General features: G+C 41.2%; 1 protein-coding gene across 1 annotated transcript in view; it reads right to left on the reverse strand.

Annotated features, from left to right (window-relative positions):
* Positions 1-10,913: 10,913 nt before the first annotated feature.
* Positions 10,914-21,443, reverse strand: part of mapkap1 (MAPK associated protein 1) — a 44,972-nt gene continuing 34,442 nt past the window's right edge. Inside the window, exons 9-12 of the mRNA XM_062031510.1 lie at positions 15,869-16,009; positions 13,732-13,869; positions 12,974-13,071; positions 10,914-11,295 (exon numbers count right to left, since the gene is read on the reverse strand). Of these exons, the coding sequence (XP_061887494.1) occupies positions 11,173-11,295; positions 12,974-13,071; positions 13,732-13,869; positions 15,869-16,009 (500 nt within the window). The 3' untranslated portion in view covers positions 10,914-11,172. The remainder of the gene's footprint in view (positions 11,296-12,973; positions 13,072-13,731; positions 13,870-15,868; positions 16,010-21,443) is intronic.

Raw genomic sequence — 21,443 nt, forward strand, 5'->3', positions numbered from 1 at the left:
TCTGGTTGTGCTTACCGACCTCGAAGCAATTTTATTTGGTACATGGTGTAATGATAAGTGTGACCAGTAGATGGCAATCAAACACAAGAGATACGTGTAGGCTGCACTATGATGGCAATATGACTCGAGAAAACAACACCAACATTTTATATGTTCCATTGAAAATATAGAACATTACACACACCGCTCAAAAATCTATCAAAATGTTTTAGTACGACTTTGGTAAGCTATGAAGCCGCACCGCTTGATGGATTGTACTGTGCTTCAACATCCGAGTATTATTATGGTGTGTGTATAAGGTAAGACATTATCTGGCGTTTTGTTTCGCAATATTATGCAAAAGCAACTATTCTTACTTTCTGGTACCTGCTGATCTGTATTTGGGATCTGTATAAATCCTGAAAAATTGTGCGTGTCTTTTTCTTCTTGTTATGTGGCATTCATCCTCCACTGTTGCCATTTCTAATATAAAGTAGTGTAAAGTTCTTACTTATATCTGTCAGTAAACTCGCCATGAAAGCGCTAAAACATACCGGTATAGTGAGTTTACATTATTCACCCAAGGAACTTTAGTTATTAGAGTTCCGGTCGGACGGTTTTTCACGGGACACATTTCCGGTGTGGTTGTTTCCAGATGAGGAGATGGTGCTCCCTTATTGATTGAAGTAAAGTCTGAATGTCATTAAAACAGTTAGCTCCATCTTTTGACACTTCTTCCACTCCCGTCCTTGCACGCTACACCGCTACAACAAAGATGACGGGGAGAAGACGCTGCCGAAGGTGAGCCACATAAATAAGACCGCCCACAAAACGGCGCATGCGGAAGCGACTGTCAGAAAGCAGCTTGAAGATGATCTGTAAAACATAATCTATGCAACATTTTGACCAAAGAACCACCATTACATGTTATGTAGACCACAAGGAAATGTTTTACATTTAGAAAAAAAATATAATATGACTCCTTTAATGCGCCCTATAATCCGGTGCGCCTTATATATGAAAAAAGATCAAAAATAGACCATTCATCGGCAGTGCGCCTTATAATCCGGTGCGCCCTATGGTCTGGAAAATACGGTATTCAAACACAGTGTTACTGTTCGAATTGTGTGAAATCTTGCAAGAGCCAAAAATATTCAATGTTCTTGTTAAATAAAACCTCTGCCTTTTAATTAATATTTAGGTCAACTACGCTACTGTATTTTAATGTTGGTCATTATGGTGGTGTTTGGAGAGCCAAGTGTTTTTTAAGTCGGTGCTCGGTGAAAAAAGTGTGAGAACCACTGGCATAGCCAAGTTACCAAAGAGGGACGGCTGGTCAACAATGCTGAGATAGCAAGCAATGGTGTTGAAAAAGCTGATATTCCGAGTTATGCTATCTCCTATAACCGGGAGAATAGTGGATGCTTTTTTGGGCAATGTGCAGGGATGGTACTATCACACAAGACCGGGCAGAAGCAGGACTGGAGAGGACACCACCGGTTCGGACCGGGCGCCTGGACAATGAATCCCGAGGCAACTTCAGGCGTGCGCAGGAAGCCGAGCCGAGCATGGAGGAGCAGGCCTCAGCAACACCGATGGATGGAGGACGTCGGCAACTTTAGCAGGAAGGCTGTGGAATCTGGGCCGCAGCTAATAGTTTCCAATAGTAGGAAAACATAGTTATTTCAACCTCTAGCTCAGGGGTGTCAAACTGGTTTTCATTGAGGGCCACATGGCAGTTATGGCTGCCATCAGAGGGGCCACTTGTAACAGCGAATAATGTATGAATTTGCCTTTGGATTTCATTATTAATTATATAAATTGTTTTAAGTAGACGGTCGATTTGACAGTAAAAACTTTACATTGACAAAATTTTAATGTAAAATTGTGTTGTTGTTTTTTTACATTTTACGGTAAATGGAAAAACAGTACCACTGTTTTTTGGGGGGGGTTTACGGAAAAAGCTGGCAGCTTAGTTGCCAGAATTTTACTATTAAACTTACATTGGTTTTTAGAACATGATATTGTTAATGGAAAAATAGTACAAGTTCCCTTTTTATTCTGGCAACTTAACTACCAGTTTTTCTACCGTAAAATAAAATGTAGCGTTTTTCCATTTACAGTAATACACCGTTAAAAACAACAACCGTAGATTTTACAGTCAAAATATGGCAGATTAGTCAACAGAATTTTAACGCAAAAAACTGGTGGTTTTTTTTTTTCAATTTACAGTAATATACTGTAAAGAACACTGTAAAAAATGTTGTCATTTTTATTAATTTGATGGGTAGTTTGCTGTGAAGTTAAGTATTTTTATTTAGACAAAATCATGTTTGGAAAGTATGATAATATACTGTAATATTTATTGCAATAATTAGAGATGTCCGATAAATGCTTTAAAAAATGTAACATCGGAAATTATCGGTATCGTTTTTTTTTATTATCGGTATGTTTTTTTTAAATAAATCAACATAAAAAACACAAGATTAAAGATTAAAGATTAAAGTACCAATGATTGTCACACACACACTAGATGTGGTGAAATTTGTCCTCTGCATTTGACCCATGCCCTTGGGGAGCAGTGGGCAGCAGCGGCACCGCGCCCGGGAATCATTTTTGGTGATTTAACCCCCAACTCCAACCCTTTGTTGCTGAGTGCCAAGCAGGGAGGTTATGGGTCCCATTTTTATAGTCTTTAGTATGACTCGGCTGGGATTTGAACTCCAACCTACCGATCTCAGGGGGGACACTCTAACCATTAGTACACCAACCCAAAAAACCTCCTTCCCCCATTTACACTCATTCACACAAAAGGGTTGTTTCTTTCTGTTATTAATATTCTGGTTCCTACATTATATATCAATATAGATCAATACAGTCTGCAAGGGATACAGTCCGTAAGCACACATGATTGTGCGTGCTGCTGGTCCACTTATCAGAGGTGGGACCAAGTCATTGCTTTGCAAGTCACAAGTAAGTCTCAAGTCTTTGCCCTCAAGTCTCGAGTCAAGTCCCGAGTCAAGACAGGCAAGTCCCGAGTCAAGTCCAAAGTCAAGACTGGAAAGTCTCAAGTCAAGTCACAAGTCCTGCATTTTGAGTTTCGAGTCCTTTCAAGTCCTTTTAACCACAGACTAATATTTTTACACAGATTGTGTATGCTTTTAAAACACTGTATTTATTTATTAAAACAAGTGCATTTGAAATTGCAAGAAAAAAAATAGTGCTGACATTGCAATTCATAACAGCACTATTAACAGTAATTTTAATAGTTTAAACATTTAACTCATTCCTTTACAGAATAAACACATTTGCAAAAACAAACATTAACATACTATTGGTTGTATTTTATGAAAATAATATTACCACAGAGTTGAGAAGGAGCAAAGATCTTCAATATTTGTATGTGAAAATCACAAATAAATCTTCTGGAGGAGGATGACGCCCCTACAGGGGTTTGGTTTACAAACTTTCAGCCCCACCTAAAACAAAATTCACCAGCCGCCACTGATTATGATGCATTCTCATTTTAGGCAAAATATAAGACAATACTTTCTTAACAGTATAATTGTAACCAGGAATAAGTCTTCAAGTAACAATATTCAAATACTAACATTGTTGGGTAAAACAGCATTTGGTTTTATTCTGAATGTAGTGAAACAAATTGGTGGTTTTAGCTGATATAAAGACTTTCAGGTGTTTATATATGTTCAAGTATTTGGCAGACGCTTTTATCCAAAGCGACATACATAAAAAATACATACATAACAATCACTGTAAACGTTATCATTTAAGGGAAGAATGTAATACAAAATATCAATACAAAGTGTCAAGACAGAATAAACTCTCTGCTGCTGCAGCAACAGAGATACAGTCTATAGGTCCCTAAAATATATAGATATCTAATGTATTCATACATTGTTTATGTAGGATATACGCATGTATATATAACCTAATCATATTGTTTCTTCAATTTAAAAATAGCTTACCGTTTTTCCCCCCTTCTCTGGGATTATATTCCCAGTTTTGATCTCGGACGTCTGGTCACTTATAGCGTATAAGAATATTATATTACTGTTAAGCAAACTATGAATAATAAAACTTGCCAAAACATGTGTCCGTTATCATAGCTACACGTATGACAAAAAACCGCGTGAAAATCAGTGGTATTCAGTGAGGTAAAATGAATTAAATGCGCTGACAGTTCATTGCTCCTGACAAATGAATTGCACTGAGTGGAGCGGATCACCACTCCAAGATGGCGGCCCCGCGTCTCGTCTGCGCCAGTAGGCAGTAGCGCTCGATGCTGCGTACCCTTATAAGATGTCTATGGTTATGACGTTAGCAGTGAGTTTACAGCCTCACTGGTTTAACTACACAGCAAATAAAAGTCATGTTACTTAGCCAATAAACGTTATCTTACATTCAAAACTTACCCTTCTTTGGGCAACTTCAAATGTCGAACGAAGTTGGAAGTTGTTGCGTCTCCGTCTGTAATATTCGAACTGCGTGATTTGCATACGCAATTCGTTTTTTGTTGACCAAGTCGTAGTTTTTATACCCGAACGAAACCAACTTTGGCATAATTGTTTCTCTCTGCCGCATTGTTTGACAACTCTTGTTCGGTGGTTGTCCTGCAATTTGATTGGCTGAATGCTGTGTGATGAAAACAACGTATAACTAATTTGATTGGCTGTTGTACTGACAGCGCACCAGCTGACAGGCAGCACACACGCTTATAGACAGACAGACACGTACAAAATGAAAGATACGGAGCGCTCCCAAATAACTTTTTAAGCTTTGGGTTTTGGGGAAAGTAGCAAGTCATGTCAAGTCAAAAGGCTCAAGTCCAAGTGAAGTCACAAGTCATTGATGTTAAAGTCTAAGTCGAGTTGCAAGTCTCTTTACATTTTGTCAAGTCGAGTCTAAAGTCATCAAATTCATGACTCAAGTCTGACTCGAGTCCAAGTCATGTGACTCGAGTCCACACCTCTGCCACTTATAGTACTAACCTTTAACAGTTAATTTTACTCATTTTCAATAATTACTAGTTTCTATGTAACTGTTTTTATACTGTTTTACTTTATTTTTTATTCAAGAATTTTTTTTAAATTTATTTATCTTATTTTTTATTTTTTTTAAAAAGGACCTTATCTTCACTATACCTAGTTGTCCAAATTAGGCATAATAATGTGTTAATTCCACGACTGTATATATCGGTTGATATCGGTATCGGTAATTAAGAGTTGGACAATATCGGAATATCGGATATCGGCAAAAAGCCATTATCGGACATCCCTAGCAATAATGGGTACTATTAAATTTTAAAAAGCATGTCATTTCAAGTAGTACATATATTTCTTCTGTCAAAATTAAAAATATCTATTACATTTAGTGAGAAAATATTAAGTAACTTTTTTGACACACATCATTTCCAGGTGTTTGTGGGCCAAATAAAATTATGTTGCGGGCCAGATTTGGCCCCCGGGCCTCGAGTTTGACACCAGTGCTCTAGTTGTAAAATAATTCCAGGGAGTAAAACTGGAGGTTTTTGGGAGGCTCTTACAAGATTCACTGTGGCTTAAAGCACAACAAAAAATCAGAGACTGCTCGTCCCTCAAAATACTCATAAGTTACGTACAGTATAACAGGCATGTGCAGTCAGCTGCCTCACTTTTCATGATTAAAAATTCAAAAACTATTAATAACAAAATAAACACTATGTTTATATTTCTGCATTATACATTTCTATATGATTCCAATTGTATGTCAATCAATCAATCAATGTTTATTTATATAGCCCTTAACCACAAGTGCCTCGAAGGGCTGGGACAAACCACAATGGCATCCCCTAATCTGAACCCACATCCGGGCAAAGAAAAACTCAAAACCCGAAATGGTAAAAACCTTGAGAAGGGGCCACAGATGTGGGGGTCTCCCTCCGGGGTGACCCGCTGCAATGGATGCCGAGTGGGTACACTTATTGAATTATTCATGATAATGTGAGAGTCCAGTCCAATGAATGGTTAGCAAAGTGGGATCTTCTTGAAAGTACGCAAGTAGGCAACACGGAGACGTCACCGACCGATGCATAGAAGAGTGGTCCACCCTGGGTCACGACTTGGAACTGCTGGCTTCTGCTCCAGACTGGTACCTCTCTAAGGATTATCCGTGACCACCTGGTAAACTCACCGTGCAAGAGAAGCGGCAGGTCAATTGGTCTAAAAAGGTAAATAATTTCATAAAGTCATCTGACGAGTGGGTGGAGTTACTGGGCGGGGGGAGTTCCTTGTTGGGTTAGCGATGCTACTGTACTGAACAAATATTTAGAATCGTTTTTATTGAGGCGGATGAGATTGGAGTAGTAATTAGTTTAAGCTAAGGTAAGCGTGTGTTCATAAGTTATTAAACTATCACTCCATGTTTGATGGAAAACCTCAAGTTTAGTCGCACGGCATTTGTGGTCCAGCTTTCTAAATGATAGTTTAAGAGCTCTGGGTTCTTCTGTGAACCAGGGGGTACGCCTTTTAGGGGCCTTTTTTTTTTAGCTTTCGTGCTAAAAAATGGCGTTGCGCAGGGCATCGTTAAAGTTGTTGGTGAGGTTGTCGATAGAGCCCACACAATTTGGGAATGGCGCCATTACCGAAGGCAGTAGGCCAGAAAGAGCCGTAGTTCTGACAGCATTAATGTTAGGGCTGCTAAAGCATTGGTTATTAGTAGCTTGCTGACAATGAGTCAGAACTTCAAATTTTATAAGGTAATGATCGGACATTACTTTAGTGTACGGGAGTACCATAACTTTGAAGGTGGTGACACCCCGGACAAGAACTAGGTCTATGGTATTACTTTTGCGATGCGTGGGTTCATTTATTATTCGTGTAAGACCACAGCTATCAATTATAGTCTGGAGCACCACGCACAGAGGGTCTGACGGGGTATTCATATGGATATTAAAATCCTCTTTTATAATTATATTATCTGCGTGCGTCACTAGATCAGCGTCAAACTCTGAAAATTCACTGATAAACACTATCGCTACTGTCAAGCGTGGTGGTGGTAGTACGTATTATGCTCTGGGCCTGTTTTGCTGCCAATGGAACTAGTGCTTTACATGGGACAATGAAAAAGGAGGATTACCTCCAAATTCTTCAGGACAATCTAAAATCATCGGCCCGGAGGTTGGGTCTCGGGCGCAGTTGGGTGTTCCAACAGGACGATGACCCCAAACACACGTCAAAAGTGGTAAAGGAATGGCTAAATCAGGCTAGAATTAAGGTTTTAGAATGGCCTTCCCAAAGTCCTGACTTAAACGTGTGAAGAATGCTGAATAAACAAGTCCATGTCAGAAAACCAACACATTTAGCTGAACTGCACCAATTTTGTCAAGAGGAGTGGTCAATAATTCAACCAGTAGCTTGCCAGAAGCTTGTGGATGGCTACCAAAAGCGCCTTATTGCAGTGAAACTTGCCAAGGGACATGTAACCAAATATGAACATTGCTGTATGTATACTTTTGACCCAGCCGATTTAGTCACATTTTCAGTAGACCCATAATAAATTCATTAAAAAACCAAACTTCATGAATGTTTTTTGTGACCAACAAGTATGTGCTCCAATCACTCTATCACAAAAAAATAAGGGTTGTAGAAAGTATTGGAAACTCAAGACAGCCATGACATTATGTTCTTTACAAGTGTATGTAAACTTTTTATCGCGACTGTATATATATTTAAACTGTTTTTTTTATTCATTATTAATATAAACTTGTCAGCTTTTTGTCATACAGATCCATTAAGTTTGAGCAGAAATGTGTTGTATAGGAATTAACTATACACAATAACACGTTAACAAAATGCTGTGTCACATGAATGGTCTTTAAAGTAATAACTTTGTGACACGAAAAAAACATGTAAAAAACAACATGGCGTTTACTTTTTGATATCAAAATAAACGCACCCTTGTGGTTCAGTACAACATTTTGTCCCAAAAAAAACAAGAGTGACACCTCGCACTTCGAATACACAATCTTCACAGCCTGCGTTCAGTTCGATTGAGATGACAAAACATTTAAGCTAGTCCATCCATCCATTTTCTACCGCTTAGTCCCTTTGGGGTCGCGGGGGGCGCTGGAGCCTATCTCAGCTACAATCGGGCAGAAGGCAGGGTACACCCTGGACAAGTCGCCACCTCATCGCAGGGCCAACACAGATAGACAGACAACATTCACACTCACATTCACACACTAGGGCCAATTTTTTAGTGTTGCCAATCAACCTATCCCCAGGTGCATGTCTTTGGAGGTGGGAGGAAGCCAGAGTACCCGGAGGGAACCCACGCAGTCACGGGGAGAACATGCAAACTCCACACAGAAAGATCCCGAGCCTGGGATTGAACCCAAGACTATTCAGGACCTTCGTATTGTGAGGCAGACGCACTAACCCCTCTGCCACCTTGATGTTATTTGAACACTGATACAGTTTGCAGTTAAATAAAGGGCGAGTGAACATCCCTGTAAACAAACTAAAAGACTTTATAAACAAGTTGTGACAACGTTCACGACACATCGCCTACTGCATGTTTCCTCACCTCATTGACTCTCTATTGGTTTCTTCTTATATAAATGACCAGCCAAATGTTTGCTTGAATGTGAACTTTCAAATGTAGGCTGATGATGCAGTTATCTTTCCACCTGCCAAAAGCACACAGAAGGCATCATCTATCCTCTTGTCAGCCATAATTAGTATTCAGAATTGGCTTCTTAAATCATATTTGTTGTTAAACAAAAACAAAACTATTTCAATGATGTTCACAAAAAACTCCATAAAACTGGAACGAACCGGTGTGTTCTTGGGGAATATTGAGCTTGATCTTGTAGAAGAGTTCAAGTACTTTGGGGTCACACTGGACCCAATACTTTCTTTTTTTAAAAAAAATCTAACTCACAGCAAAAAGAATCAAGTTCAAACTGCATAATTGTAAACAAATCAGACCTTCAATGACGATCAAGGCTGCTAAGATGTTACACTCACATAGATTAATACATCACAACCTGGTCACTCACTGGAAACACAAAATTAAAACCCATAGAAATGTTATCTTAAAAAATGTATAAAAATCATTGATCAAAAGCCTTATTAATTTTGAAAATTGTATTAATTTTAAAAACAGCTGTTTAATTTATTAAGTTCTTAATGGACTAGCCCCACTGCTACTCTCAACATACATCAAATCAGAACTGACAGGTTTTGGCACCAGAGCCTCCACCAGAGGAGACCTTGACGTCCCCAACAGAACAACAACCTTTGGACAAACAGTTCTGTCAGTACCAGGAAGTCATTTTTGGAACAGACTTCCCAGTAATATCCGAGAATAAAATCACCCTAAATTGTGTCTTAAAAATACCCAGTCATATCATCACTTTGCCTAATTTCATTGTTTTATTTTTTGTGTCTGTGTTTTTGACATTGTAATGTCCTGCTGTGCTCTTGTTTTTATGTTTTGGGACTACTGATGTAAATTAGCAAATATGCAATAATCTGGCTCATTTCCAATCTGTAAATCAGATTGTTCATCAATGTGCATTGTCCTGAATAAACAACTGCCACGCTACTGCGAGCAACGTAGAACATATAAAACATAGTAACTTTTTTTTTTTACAAAATTACTACAATAACATTACCATATATATATATACGATCAACCATACAAAACATATGGCTGATTTAGTGTTGACAAAAAATGGTCAGAAATGCTAATAATAGTAGTAATAATAATAATAATAATAATAATAATAATAGGTATTTGTCTGATGTCTTGGCTTTGTGCTTACATTGCCCTGCGGAAACATGAACAATGGCCCCAATCTGAGTTCAAGAGCGCTCTGGAGCAGATTTTCATCGAGGAAGTCTATGTACATTGCTGCATTCATCTTTCCGTCTATCCTGATGGGTCTCCCAGTTCCTGCTGCTGAAAAGCATCGCCACAGAATGATGCTGCCACCACCGTGCTTCACTGAGGGATGGTATTGGCCTGGTGATGAGCGGTGCCTGGTTTCCTTCAAACATGACACCTGGCAGTTACGCCAGGTGTGAAACAAAGTAAAAAACACAAAAATTACTACAGTAACATTTCCATATACAGTATATACGAGCAACCATACAAAATATATGGCTGATTTAGTGTGGCAAAAAAATTGTCAGAAATGCTAATAAGGGATATTACATAAGCTTCCATTATTGTTTACACTCAGCGCAGCCATCTTTAAAGCCAACTCAAGGGTGGTGAGGACTCTCTGACTTCCTCAGCGGCCTCTCTCCAATGAGAGCACAACTTCGGTGGTAAAAAAAAAAAGGTTTGATTGTAGATGCGCTGCACGGCTGATATACCCATAAAAGGTAGTACATCTGTCATATATGTTTGAAAACATAGCAAAACGCCACATGATAACAAATGTGAAGTAAATGAGTGTCTCCGTGGAGATGCCCCGTATAGAACACGCAAAATCCTCATTTAAATAAGGTGGTCTGCACTACTTTGTAATTGCACATGCAGTCTCCGTAAATCGCACGCTATTTTATAGATTGCACAAAAATTCGTAATCGAAACTTTAACGGTTTTGAAGTTAATTTTTCTAGTACAAACCTTTTAGCTCTAATTTCAGAGGTGATATGGATCACTGTCTGCATTTTTGATAGGAGTCTTTACTCTTGAGAGATAGAACTTGGCAGAGGTCTGCGCTTTCTGAGTGCTTTTCTAGTTGATGTTGTTATAAGGCCAACACTGTGACCCTGCGATACATTCATTTAGTGGGTACACCTTTGCGTCTTTTCTTGGATTCAACTGTTTTTCCTACAGTTTCTCATGAAAAGCAGTAGTTATTACAGTAACCACACCCCTTGCCCAGTCTGCTGCCACCTGCAGTACAAATTAATTTCAAACACAATTGTCGTTTTAATGACATAAAATCTGAGAGAAAAAGACATACGGTATATTGAGATCTTGTATTCCAAACACACAAATTTAAATGGCATCTAAACAAAATTGTGTGATTTGTCCATTAAAAATCTCTATAATGTTTGCAGTCGTCTCCCCCCAGGTTTGTCAATGGTGTTACTTTCAAGTCTTTAACATTTGCAAGGCTTCTTTGTGTGTTTATATGTAGTTTGTACATCAAGAAAAAGCATAGATCCAGCCTGTCTACTGGCCACTCTTCTTGTCCTTCTGGAAACTGAAACTTGTTCGACGGCTGAGTTTCCTCTGCTTTTGGGCAAAATAGTCAGCTCGCGTGGTGCTGGCTCGTGACTCAAGGATGTAGTTCACCTAGAGATAAACAATATGTAGTTGATTCTTTAAACTATACATACATTTAATTACAAATATTTCATTTGAATACAACACAAAACATATAAAGGAATAATGGGGGAACTTGCTAGCAGATTTCCTATACTATACACATTGGGGATGTAACAAATAAAGGTATTAAGGATAAATCTCGGTAAAGCTCCCGACGGATTGTACTACCGATTCTAATTTAAACTATTGTAAAAACGTGATTGATAACCATACTTTAATATACTCACCGGTGATACTGCTCATTTACTGGAGAAGTAAGTTAGCATGCTCGTGGATAACGATCTAAAATGCTAACATGAATACAAGAGAAATGTATTTCTCATATAAAGAAAAAACATTACCCATTTTGAACCTGTATACATACAGGTATACAACACATACAGTACAGGCCAAAAGTTTGGACACACCTTCTCATTCAATGCGTTTTCTTTATTTTCATGACTATTTACATTGTAGATTGTCATAGAAGGCATCAAGACTATGAATGAATGTTATGTACTTAACAAAAAAAGATGAAATAGCTGAAAACATGTTTTATATTCTAGTTTCTTCAAAATAGCCACCCTTTACTCTTATTACTTTTTTACACACTATAGCATTCTCTAGATTAGCTTCAAGAGGAAGTCACGTGAAATGGTTTTCACTTCACAGGTGTGCTTGAAGCTCATCGAGAGAATGCCAAGAGTGTGCTAAGCAGTAATCAGAGCAAAGGGTGGCAATTTTGAAGAAACTAGAATATAAAACATGTTTTCACTTATTTCACCCTTTTTTTGTACCAATATACACTTCATTGCATGCGTATCACTATATTGATGATTAAATGGGTTATAATTTCAGAGAGCACACACACATCCATGCACTTTAGGCACTTAAACATTCAAGAGGTTTCCTTGGCTCCTTGATAGTGTGCACTGATTTTAGAAATAATGTTCACTTCACTGATCATGTAAATGCACTACATACATATCACAATGTTGCTGATTAAACATGTTATAATGCAGCAAGTGTTAAGTGTCAGCAGCACATGCGTTTATGCACGCTTCTAGACACTTTCCCCGAGCTCTGTGTAGCAGGCTGGTTTGAAAGATAATGTACATGTCATTGTACATCTAGTATATCAAAATAAACATTATAATAACAGAGGTGTAATGCCACCAAGTCTGCTTTTGCTGCTTGTCCAGGCTTCTGATTGGACAAAATGTGCATGACAAATGGTTTATGCATTTGTGTGTAGACAGAAACAGTTTTGAAATTACACTCGCAAGGATGGAGATCGTTTTAACCACGGATATGCTTTTTTTAAAATACCTGTTTTCGCATGGACATGGCCTAACATACTGTATTCAGTAGTGTACATTGAACTTAAAGGCTGTGATCTCTTAAAAGAGAGTGATAAAAATGAAGATATATATGACACAAAGGTGCTTTTATTATAATAAAAAAAACATTTTTAAAACATTCACAAATTAAAACTTTTAACACTTGAATAAATATAACATGGCTCTTAATAAGTCAGAACAACATTTAATATTTGTTCTAATTCTATTTTTTTTTTTAAAAATTAACTTGGTTACAAAAGACAAATAAGTTATGTATCAAAGCAAGTTGATGCAATCTCTGATCAGACACATCCAGCCACACTCACCTTTAGAACTATTTCATTGACTGTTGAAGAATCGGATTCAAAGTAGAGAGGTTTGTAATCGTGGTTGCTCAGATAAGTGATCTTAAATATGGCATGATCTGTAAAACACATACATATGGCATTAGCTCAAAGACTACACTGATATATACCTGTATACACATACATACACTACCGTTCAAAAGTTTGGGGTCACCCAAACAATTTTGTGGAATAGCCTTCATTTCTAAGAACAAGAATAGACTGTCGAGTTTCAGATGAAAGTTCTCTTTTTCTGGCCATTTTGAGCGTTTAATTGACCCCACAAATGTGATGCTCCAGAAACTCAATCTGCTCAAAGGGAGGTCAGTTTTGTAGCTTCTGTAACGAGCTAAACTCTTTTCAGATGTGTGAACATGATTGCACAAGGGTTTTCTAATCATCAATTAGCCTTCTGAGCCAATGAGCAAACACAATGTACCATTAGAACACTGGAGTGATAGTTGCTGGAAATGGGCCTCTATACACCTATGTAGATATTGCACCAAAAACCAGACATTTGCAGCTAGAATAGTCATTTACCACATTAGCAATGTATAGAGTGTATTTCTTTAAAGTTAAGACTAGTTTAAAGTTATCTTCATTGAAAAGTACAGTGCTTTTCCTTCAAAAATAAGGACATTTCAATGTGACCCCAAACTTTTGAACGGTAGTGTATATATACCGGTACACATTTATACACACACACGCACACAATCAAGTCACTAGAACATTTCACTTACTCGGGCTTCTTTCCTCAACAAGGTCACAAGCACAGAGGTGGTCGGAATCGATAGAGATGGGTTTCTGACGAATCCAGAACTTAGTGCTGGCCTTCTGATTGGTCACAGGATCAATCTCCACTTTTTCTCCTGAAATTCCTGAAAAGAAAGATGGACATATAGAACATGAATGTATATTTCAACTGTAAAATAAATACATTATTACCGTTTATCGTTATGTATAGGTTATGTTTATCATATCGTATGATTCCCGAGCGTGGCCATCGCTGCTGCTCACTGCTCCCCTCACCTCCCAGGGGGTGGAACAAGGGGATGGGTCAAATACAGAGAGTAATTTCACCACACCTAGTGTGTGTGTGACTATCAGTGGTACTTAAACTTTTTAACTTCAATCCCTACCGGTGAAAAATCCAAACACATTGTCTTAGTAGTTGTAGTTCTGATTGGATCCCTGTCGTGATTTACCCCTGCCCTTCTCCTGCGGGCTACTGTGATTGGATAGATATATAACTTGTCTCACCCACCTAAAGACGAAATAAAATATGATTGGATTTCGTCTCGTTTTTATTTGTCGACTAAATTGTTAATTCCTTTCGTCATGGTTTTCATCAACGTGCATTTATTCTGACTCGTTATCGTCCTATTTTAATCAGGAGAAAATAGGTCGTTGACGATAACTAAGACGAACATTTTAGTTAACAGAAATAAAGCTGCTTCTAACTGTCTCTGTCTTGTTTCACGACATTCACTGTAGATGAAAACAGGCGTCGCAGGGGTTGCACATTAATTCCACGCCAAGATGGGATGGTCAAATATTACGCTCAGCGTCGCTGGCCCATAGCAGTAGTGTTGGGAGGGTGTGGGCCAGGTACTCTCCATTGTTTAAAGGGACCCTTAGCTGTGATGTGCCGGAATAGAGGGTTCTCCTACCCCAGATGTTGAAAAATCCAGTTCGTTGTTTAGTGACTCTTGCGGTAACCACGTTGACGATAAGAACACTTAATTGATACACCTGACACCCCAGGAAGGTGGTTGTCGCAGTCCTGCGGTTGAAGGGGAGTAGAGGGTGGAAAACTTGGCCGCCTTTTTGGGGGATCCGTGGTACTAATGTGCGAATCTGAGTTAATTTGCCACCGTGTTCAAAACATGTTGAAAAAGTGAAGGGACGTGAAGTGAATTCTATTTATATAGTATCTTTCCCTAGTGACTCAAAGTGCTTTACATAGTGAAAACCATTATCTAAGTTATATTTAAACTAGTGTGGGTGCCAGTGGGAGCAGGTGGGTAAAGTGTCTTGCCCAAGGACACAAGGGCTGTGTTTAGAATGGCGGAAGCTGGGATCGAACCTGGAACCCTCAAGTTGCTGGCACGGCCGCTCTAACAACCGAGCCACGCCGCCCAAAAAGGCTTTCTGCCATTGGTGGGACACGGTTCACTGCAGTTTAAGAACCGCCGTGAATCGCTATCCAAATTGGCAACACCTTGCTGATTTTTTTGCATTGACAGCCAGCACTTGGCATTACATACTACTTTCTGCGTTCCGAAACACGTATTTCATAAATGTAAACAGTAATACCTTTTTACTCCTTCATTTAGATTACACAGTCATACTGTATGTGGGCAGCACGGTGGAACAGGGGTTGGTGTGCCTCACAATAAGAAGGTCCTGGGTTCGATCGTCTTTCTGTGTGGAGTTTGCATGTTCTCGCCGTCACTACGTGGGTTCCCTCCAGGAACTCCAGCTTCCTCCCACCTCCAAATACATGCACCTGGTAAAAGGTTGATTGGCAACACTAAATTGGCCCTATTGTGTGAATGTGAGTGTGAATGTTGTCTGTCTATCTGTGTTGGCCCTGCGATGAGAGAGGGACAAGCGGTTGAAAATGGATGGATGGATGGATAAAGTAATATGTACTTCATAATCTGTACTGCTCGTACAAAAATGTGCAGATGTGTATAAAGTTTAAGATTCCCTGTGAGTTTTGTCACTGGTGTATAGGTTCTTCCTGGAACTACTGCTGTAAAACCAAAAGCCTCCACAAGAAAAATGAATTTCTTCAAAAGCGTCCACAGGAAAAATAAAGTTCCTAAGTTGCAAAATACGGGTTCAGGTCAGCCAGCAACAAGCAGTTCCTACCGAGTTGAACGTCTGTGGTGAAGCGCAGCTTGTGTATCATACTAATCTTGAAGGACTTATATTGGTGGCTGCTTAGCATATCTTGGACGGTGGTGATGTCAATGGGGAGGTCCTCCTCTGAGTTCTCCTCACCCCTGGAACCTGGAAATACGGTAAAAAAAAATTATTTTGCTTTAATTTGGTGTAGAGCATTGGTGTCAAACTTGTTTTCATTCAGGGTCAAATCGCAGTTATGTAACAGTAAATAATATATGAATACATATGCATAAGGATTACCTTAATGATAATGTTACACAATTGCCAATGCATTTGATAATTATATTTTTTTACGTACACTGTAGAAACAAAATCTGTACATGCTGGCAAACTGGCAGCTCAGTCACCACAATTTTAAGGTAAAATTATACGATGGTTTTCCAACTTATTGATGTAAATGACAAATAAAAAATTAGTAGTGCCATTTTAACTTAGACAAACTTTATTGATCCACAAGGGAAAGTGTTCCACACAGTAGCTCGGTTACAAAGGATGGAAACGGTAAGGATGGAAAAGATAATGCAGGTATAAAGTAGACTAAAAATGTACCATAGTAGCAATATAAAATATAACAGATATGTAATATTTACATATTATATATACAGTACGGTAAAATTCTGGCAACTGAGCTGCCAGGGTTTTTTCTTACCGTAAAATCTATGGTTGTTTTTACAGAGTATTAGAGGCGGGAAAAATTATTTGCAGATTCATCATGATTAGAACGTGGACTATACATGAATCAATGGAAAAATGTCCAAACCTCGGTTATTTACGTACTGTTTGTGAAGTAAATTAACACAGACGGTTCAAAAATGCTGCCTTAAGGCCAATGTTCTCTAAATGTTACCGTAAATTCCAGGCTTTAAGCCATTCCTTTTTTTCTACGCTTTGAACCCAGCGGTTTATGAAACGGTGTGGCTAATTTATGGATTTTTCTTCACTGACAGCTATAAAGTAAATTGTTTTCTTTAAACACATGCAAAGACACCTAAAGGGAAACTGCAATTTTTTTTAAAATGCCTATCATTCACAATCCTTATGTAAGAAAAGAACACATATGTTTATATTTTCTTAATGCATTTTAAATAGTAAATAAATGCAATCAAAAGTCCACTTACAATGGAGGGAGTCGCTCTATTCTGCCTAAAAGCCCTTAAAAACATTCACCATTAAGGTTTTATATACACACTGTAAGTATATAGAGTATGTAATGTAATGATGGGCACATTTATAATAACATTTAATATTTATGTATTTTTGTTCATTTTAAGCATACGCGGAGCATTAATTTAAAAAACCCATTACGACCCTGGCTTTTTTTTTTTTTTACAACATCACGGATTATTACTCACTGCAGACTTCATTCGCGCCAACAAACAATAAAACATCACTTACTAGACAATGACTGCTGTCCTAAAGTAGCCGATTGATAGAATCTTGGTATAGTCTTGTTTAGATGAAGAATGACTCATAATCCTCGCAAAGAAAATGGGGGTGGAACTAAGAGTCTTTTCATGTCGTTATCGCCATTCCCGGGTCCAAATTGGCTGTCAAATTGTACAAACATGTCGGAATACGTCCTCATCCTTCTACTATCCAGGTGAGAGGCACGATTTATGATCTACAATAAACTTCCACAAGCAAGGAAGCAGCCCACTACTCGGTTAATATTCAAGTCATGGAATGTAAATGGAGTATTGTTTGCGGTTTTTGGATGGTTATTGGGTTTTATGGGAAGAATAGAGGAGCTCCCATTGGCTCTGTTGTAGGCAGACTTTTATTTACGAGTTAGAATGCATTAATAAAAAAATATATCTGTTGTCACGTCTTTCATAAAATTCCAAAAAAAGTGCAGTTCCCTTTTAAATGGTGTGTTATTGTTTGTGCTATGGCACCATCTTTTGGATGAGTTCGCTCACTGCAGGTGCTGCTGAGTGAATACCTACAAGTGCTGTTTAAAGCTTTGAACCGGATGTAGAAGTGCCCTTCTGTCTTCTAATCGTCCAAAGTGTTTCTATTCGTATGAATTCTTCATGCATCACTCCAAGCAACGTTTGTATGTTTTTGGGTATAACTAAAACAATTCTTACTTACTAAACAGTCCCATGTGTAATGTCTGTAAGAGTGTTTCCATGCACATTTGTACATGCGATTGCAATTTGATGAAGCTAGCATTTTTAGCATTAGCTAATAGGCTAACACGTTTACAAGTGTCTGTGTTAGTATTATTACCTTACAATGGCATTCTGTTTGTATTGTTCCAGTTTCCCAAATTCTTCAGTAAATTCACCAAGACGTCACTGTAGAGTTATTGAGTCTGTTTGGCTGATTGGAGAGCCATGACGATGACATCCGTTTTGTTTGATCAGCCGTTTTACTGCCATGTTACAGACACCATTTGGAAACAATTAAGGGATGCGAATAAACATATATAAAATCTTTCTGTGTCAATAACTTATTCCACAACGTATCCGCGGTGTATAGTTATACTGTTTACTGGTGCGCTCTATAGTCCGGAAAATACGGTAAGTCTAGGTTTAGTTCTTACTAAACAATGGAGAACCATAAGCTAACATTTCTTTACGTTATTGTTAGCCTGGTTAGCGCGGACACATGCTTTGTACATTTCAACGGAAGGCTAATAGGAACTTCATTACAGCAGACAATAGCCAGCTAACGTGAGATAATTTAAATAATAATAATTTAATAAGTCAGGAGAGACAAAAATATCAATACAGTACAGCAACACGTTTGTCAGCCACAGATATTAATAAGCAAATTTTTTAGTTGCAAATTAACGGCCACTGCGGTCAAAATGTCACGATCGGGGGGTCGCAGCTTGCTGCGCGGTTGTTCTCCCAATGCAAAGGAACGGCTCCGGACGAAGGCGTAAGGTAGGAAGTGATTTATTTATCATAAATCATCCAATAAACAAAAACAACAGGGATGCGTGCAGAGCGCACGGGAAGTTAAGGAACTATTACTTAGCATAGGCAAAAGACAAGGAACACTAGAACTCAAAAACTCACGTGACAAGTGCATGGAGCAAACACAATGAGAGCAGGACGAGTGACTGGCAAAGGCAACTTAAATAATGCCTCTGATTAGCGCTCGGGAAGCAGGTGAGCGGGCGAGCACTAATCAGAGACAGGTGCACACAAAGAGTGACCATGACAACCAAAACAAACTCACAGGAGCACAACAAATAACAAAAGGAGTCCAAAATTAACAGAAAACACAAAAACATGATCCGGACCATGGATCATGACAGTACCCCCTCCTCAAGGACAGATACCAGATGTCCATATGAAAACAAAAACAAAAAACAAGCAGGGTCAAAAGTCACAGGCGGGCGGAGGGAGGACTTGGAGGTGGGTCGCCAGGCCAAGTGTCCCCGAATCCACCGCGGCAAAGTCAAGTGGCGGCGGCGAGTGGAACGCCGCTGCAGCAAGCGAGGCGGGCGACCAGGGAATGGCCACATTCGTGGCCGACGGGGAGGTGGGCGCACTTGGCGAGGCGGACGACCAGGGAGCGGCCACATCCGTGGTCGACGAGGAGGTCGACGAGGAGGTGGGCGTGTCGGCGCCGTCATGGCAGGCGTGGCAGCAGGCACCGGCGAGTCTGGTGTGGTTGCAGGTACCACCGGCGAGTCTGGCGTGCCTGCAGGTACCACCGGCGAGTCTGGCGTGCCTGCAGGTACCACCGGCGAGTCTGGCGTGCCTGCAGGTACCACCGGCGAGTCTGGCGTGCCTGCAGGTACCACCGGCGTCTGGCGTGGAGCAGGCGCAGGCGTCTGCCGAGGAGCAGGCGCAGGCGTCTGCCGAGGAGCAGGCGTCTGCCGAGGAGCAGGCGTCTGCCGAGGAGCAGGCGTCTGGCGAGGAGCAGGCGTCTGGCGAGGAGCAGGCGTCTGGCGAGGAGCAGGCGTCTGGCGAGGAGCAGGCGTCTGGCGAGGAGCAGGCGTCTGGCGAGGAGCAGGCGTCTGGCGAGGAGCAGGTGCAGGCGTCTGGCGAGGAGCAGGTGCAGGCGTCTGGCGAGGAGCAGGTGCAGGCGTCTGGCGAGGAGCAGGTGCAGGCGTCTGGCGAGGAGCAGGTGCAGGCGTCTGGCGAGGAGCAGGTGCAGGCGTCTGGCGAGGAGCAGGTGCAGGCGTCTGGCGAGGAGCAGGTGCAGGCGTCTGGCGAGGAGCAGGTGCAGGCGTCTGCCGAGGAGCAGGTGCAGGCGTCTGCCGAGGAGCAGGTGCAGGCGTCTGCCGAGGAGCAGGTGCAGGCGTCTGCCGAGGAGCAGGTGCAGGCGTCTGCCGAGGAGCAGGTGCAGGCGTCTGCCGAGGAGCAGGTGCAGGCGTCTGCCGAGGAGCAGGTACTGGTGTGGGAACCAGCCGAGGTGCAGGTACTGGTCTGGGAACCAGCCGAGGTGCAGGTACTGGTCTGGGAACCAGCCAAGGTGCAGGTACTGGTCTGGGAACCAGCCGAGGTGCAGGTACTGGTCTGGGAACCAGCCGAGGTGCAGGTACTGGTCTGGGAACCAGCCGAGGTGCAGGTACTGGTCTGGGAACCAGCCGAGGTGCAGGTACTGGTGTGGGAACCAGACTTGGAGGTGTTGGTCGTGACTTTGGCGGAGGTGGCCTGGCAGGAGGTTGCGGCTTGGCATGCCGACGGACTGGTGGTGGAGGACGGGCTGGAGGTTGCGGCTTGGCAGGCCGAAGGACAGGTGGCGGCGGCCGGGATGGAGGTTGCTGCCTGGCTGGGCGCAGCCGAGCAGCCCCACCAGCACAGCTCCCGGCCCCAGCCCCCCCCTCAAGGGGCGGATACCAGACGCGCTGCTTGCGGTCTGGAACAGTCTTTACGGGTGGGTGGCGGGAAGTCAGGAGGGGGGAAAAATCCTCCCCTCTAAATTGTCCAAAATGTCTTTTCCCACCCCCCACCTGAGGTCTTTTGGGAGGATGAGAGGAAAAAGTCACTGACGTGGGCGGGGCTAGAGTCCTAGGGGGCGGAGCTTGGCACTCAGAAGGAGACTGTGGCTGACATCTAAATTTCAAAAGAATGTCCTGACAAGGTATAATTTTAGAATTAAAGTCTTTAGGAGGTTGTTGACGCAAGGAGACAGAATTCAGAAAAAAAAAAATTCTGGGCCATGACGTCATCAGCCGTGGACGGAGTGACGTCATCGGGGGAAGGATACTGGGCTGCCTGCAACTTGCTTCGGTCCGGGGGAGGAGCTTGCGGGAGTGACGCGTTCTGACGGCGAGGCGAAGCCCTTCTGGACGGCTTCCGCCTTTGCCTGCGCGTCCGGTACTGCTGTGTAGCGGCGATGTCTTCGGACCAGAGGGAGTCGATGGGGATAAGGGAGCCTCCAGGTCCCCACATAAGGTTCGACCTCTCCTCCGTCGAATAGCGAAGCGTCTCCACTTCCATCGCTCGCAACACCATGCGCGTACCTTCATCCATCTCACTCTGGTCCGTTTGCGGGAGAACGGATGCTGCTCTCATTCTGTCACGATCGGGGGGTCGCAGCTTGCTGCGCGGTTGTTCTCCCAATGCAAAGG

This window comes from Entelurus aequoreus, linkage group LG21 (genome assembly GCF_033978785.1).
Source record: "Entelurus aequoreus isolate RoL-2023_Sb linkage group LG21, RoL_Eaeq_v1.1, whole genome shotgun sequence".
In the NCBI taxonomy this organism is placed as follows: domain Eukaryota; kingdom Metazoa; phylum Chordata; class Actinopteri; order Syngnathiformes; family Syngnathidae; genus Entelurus; species Entelurus aequoreus.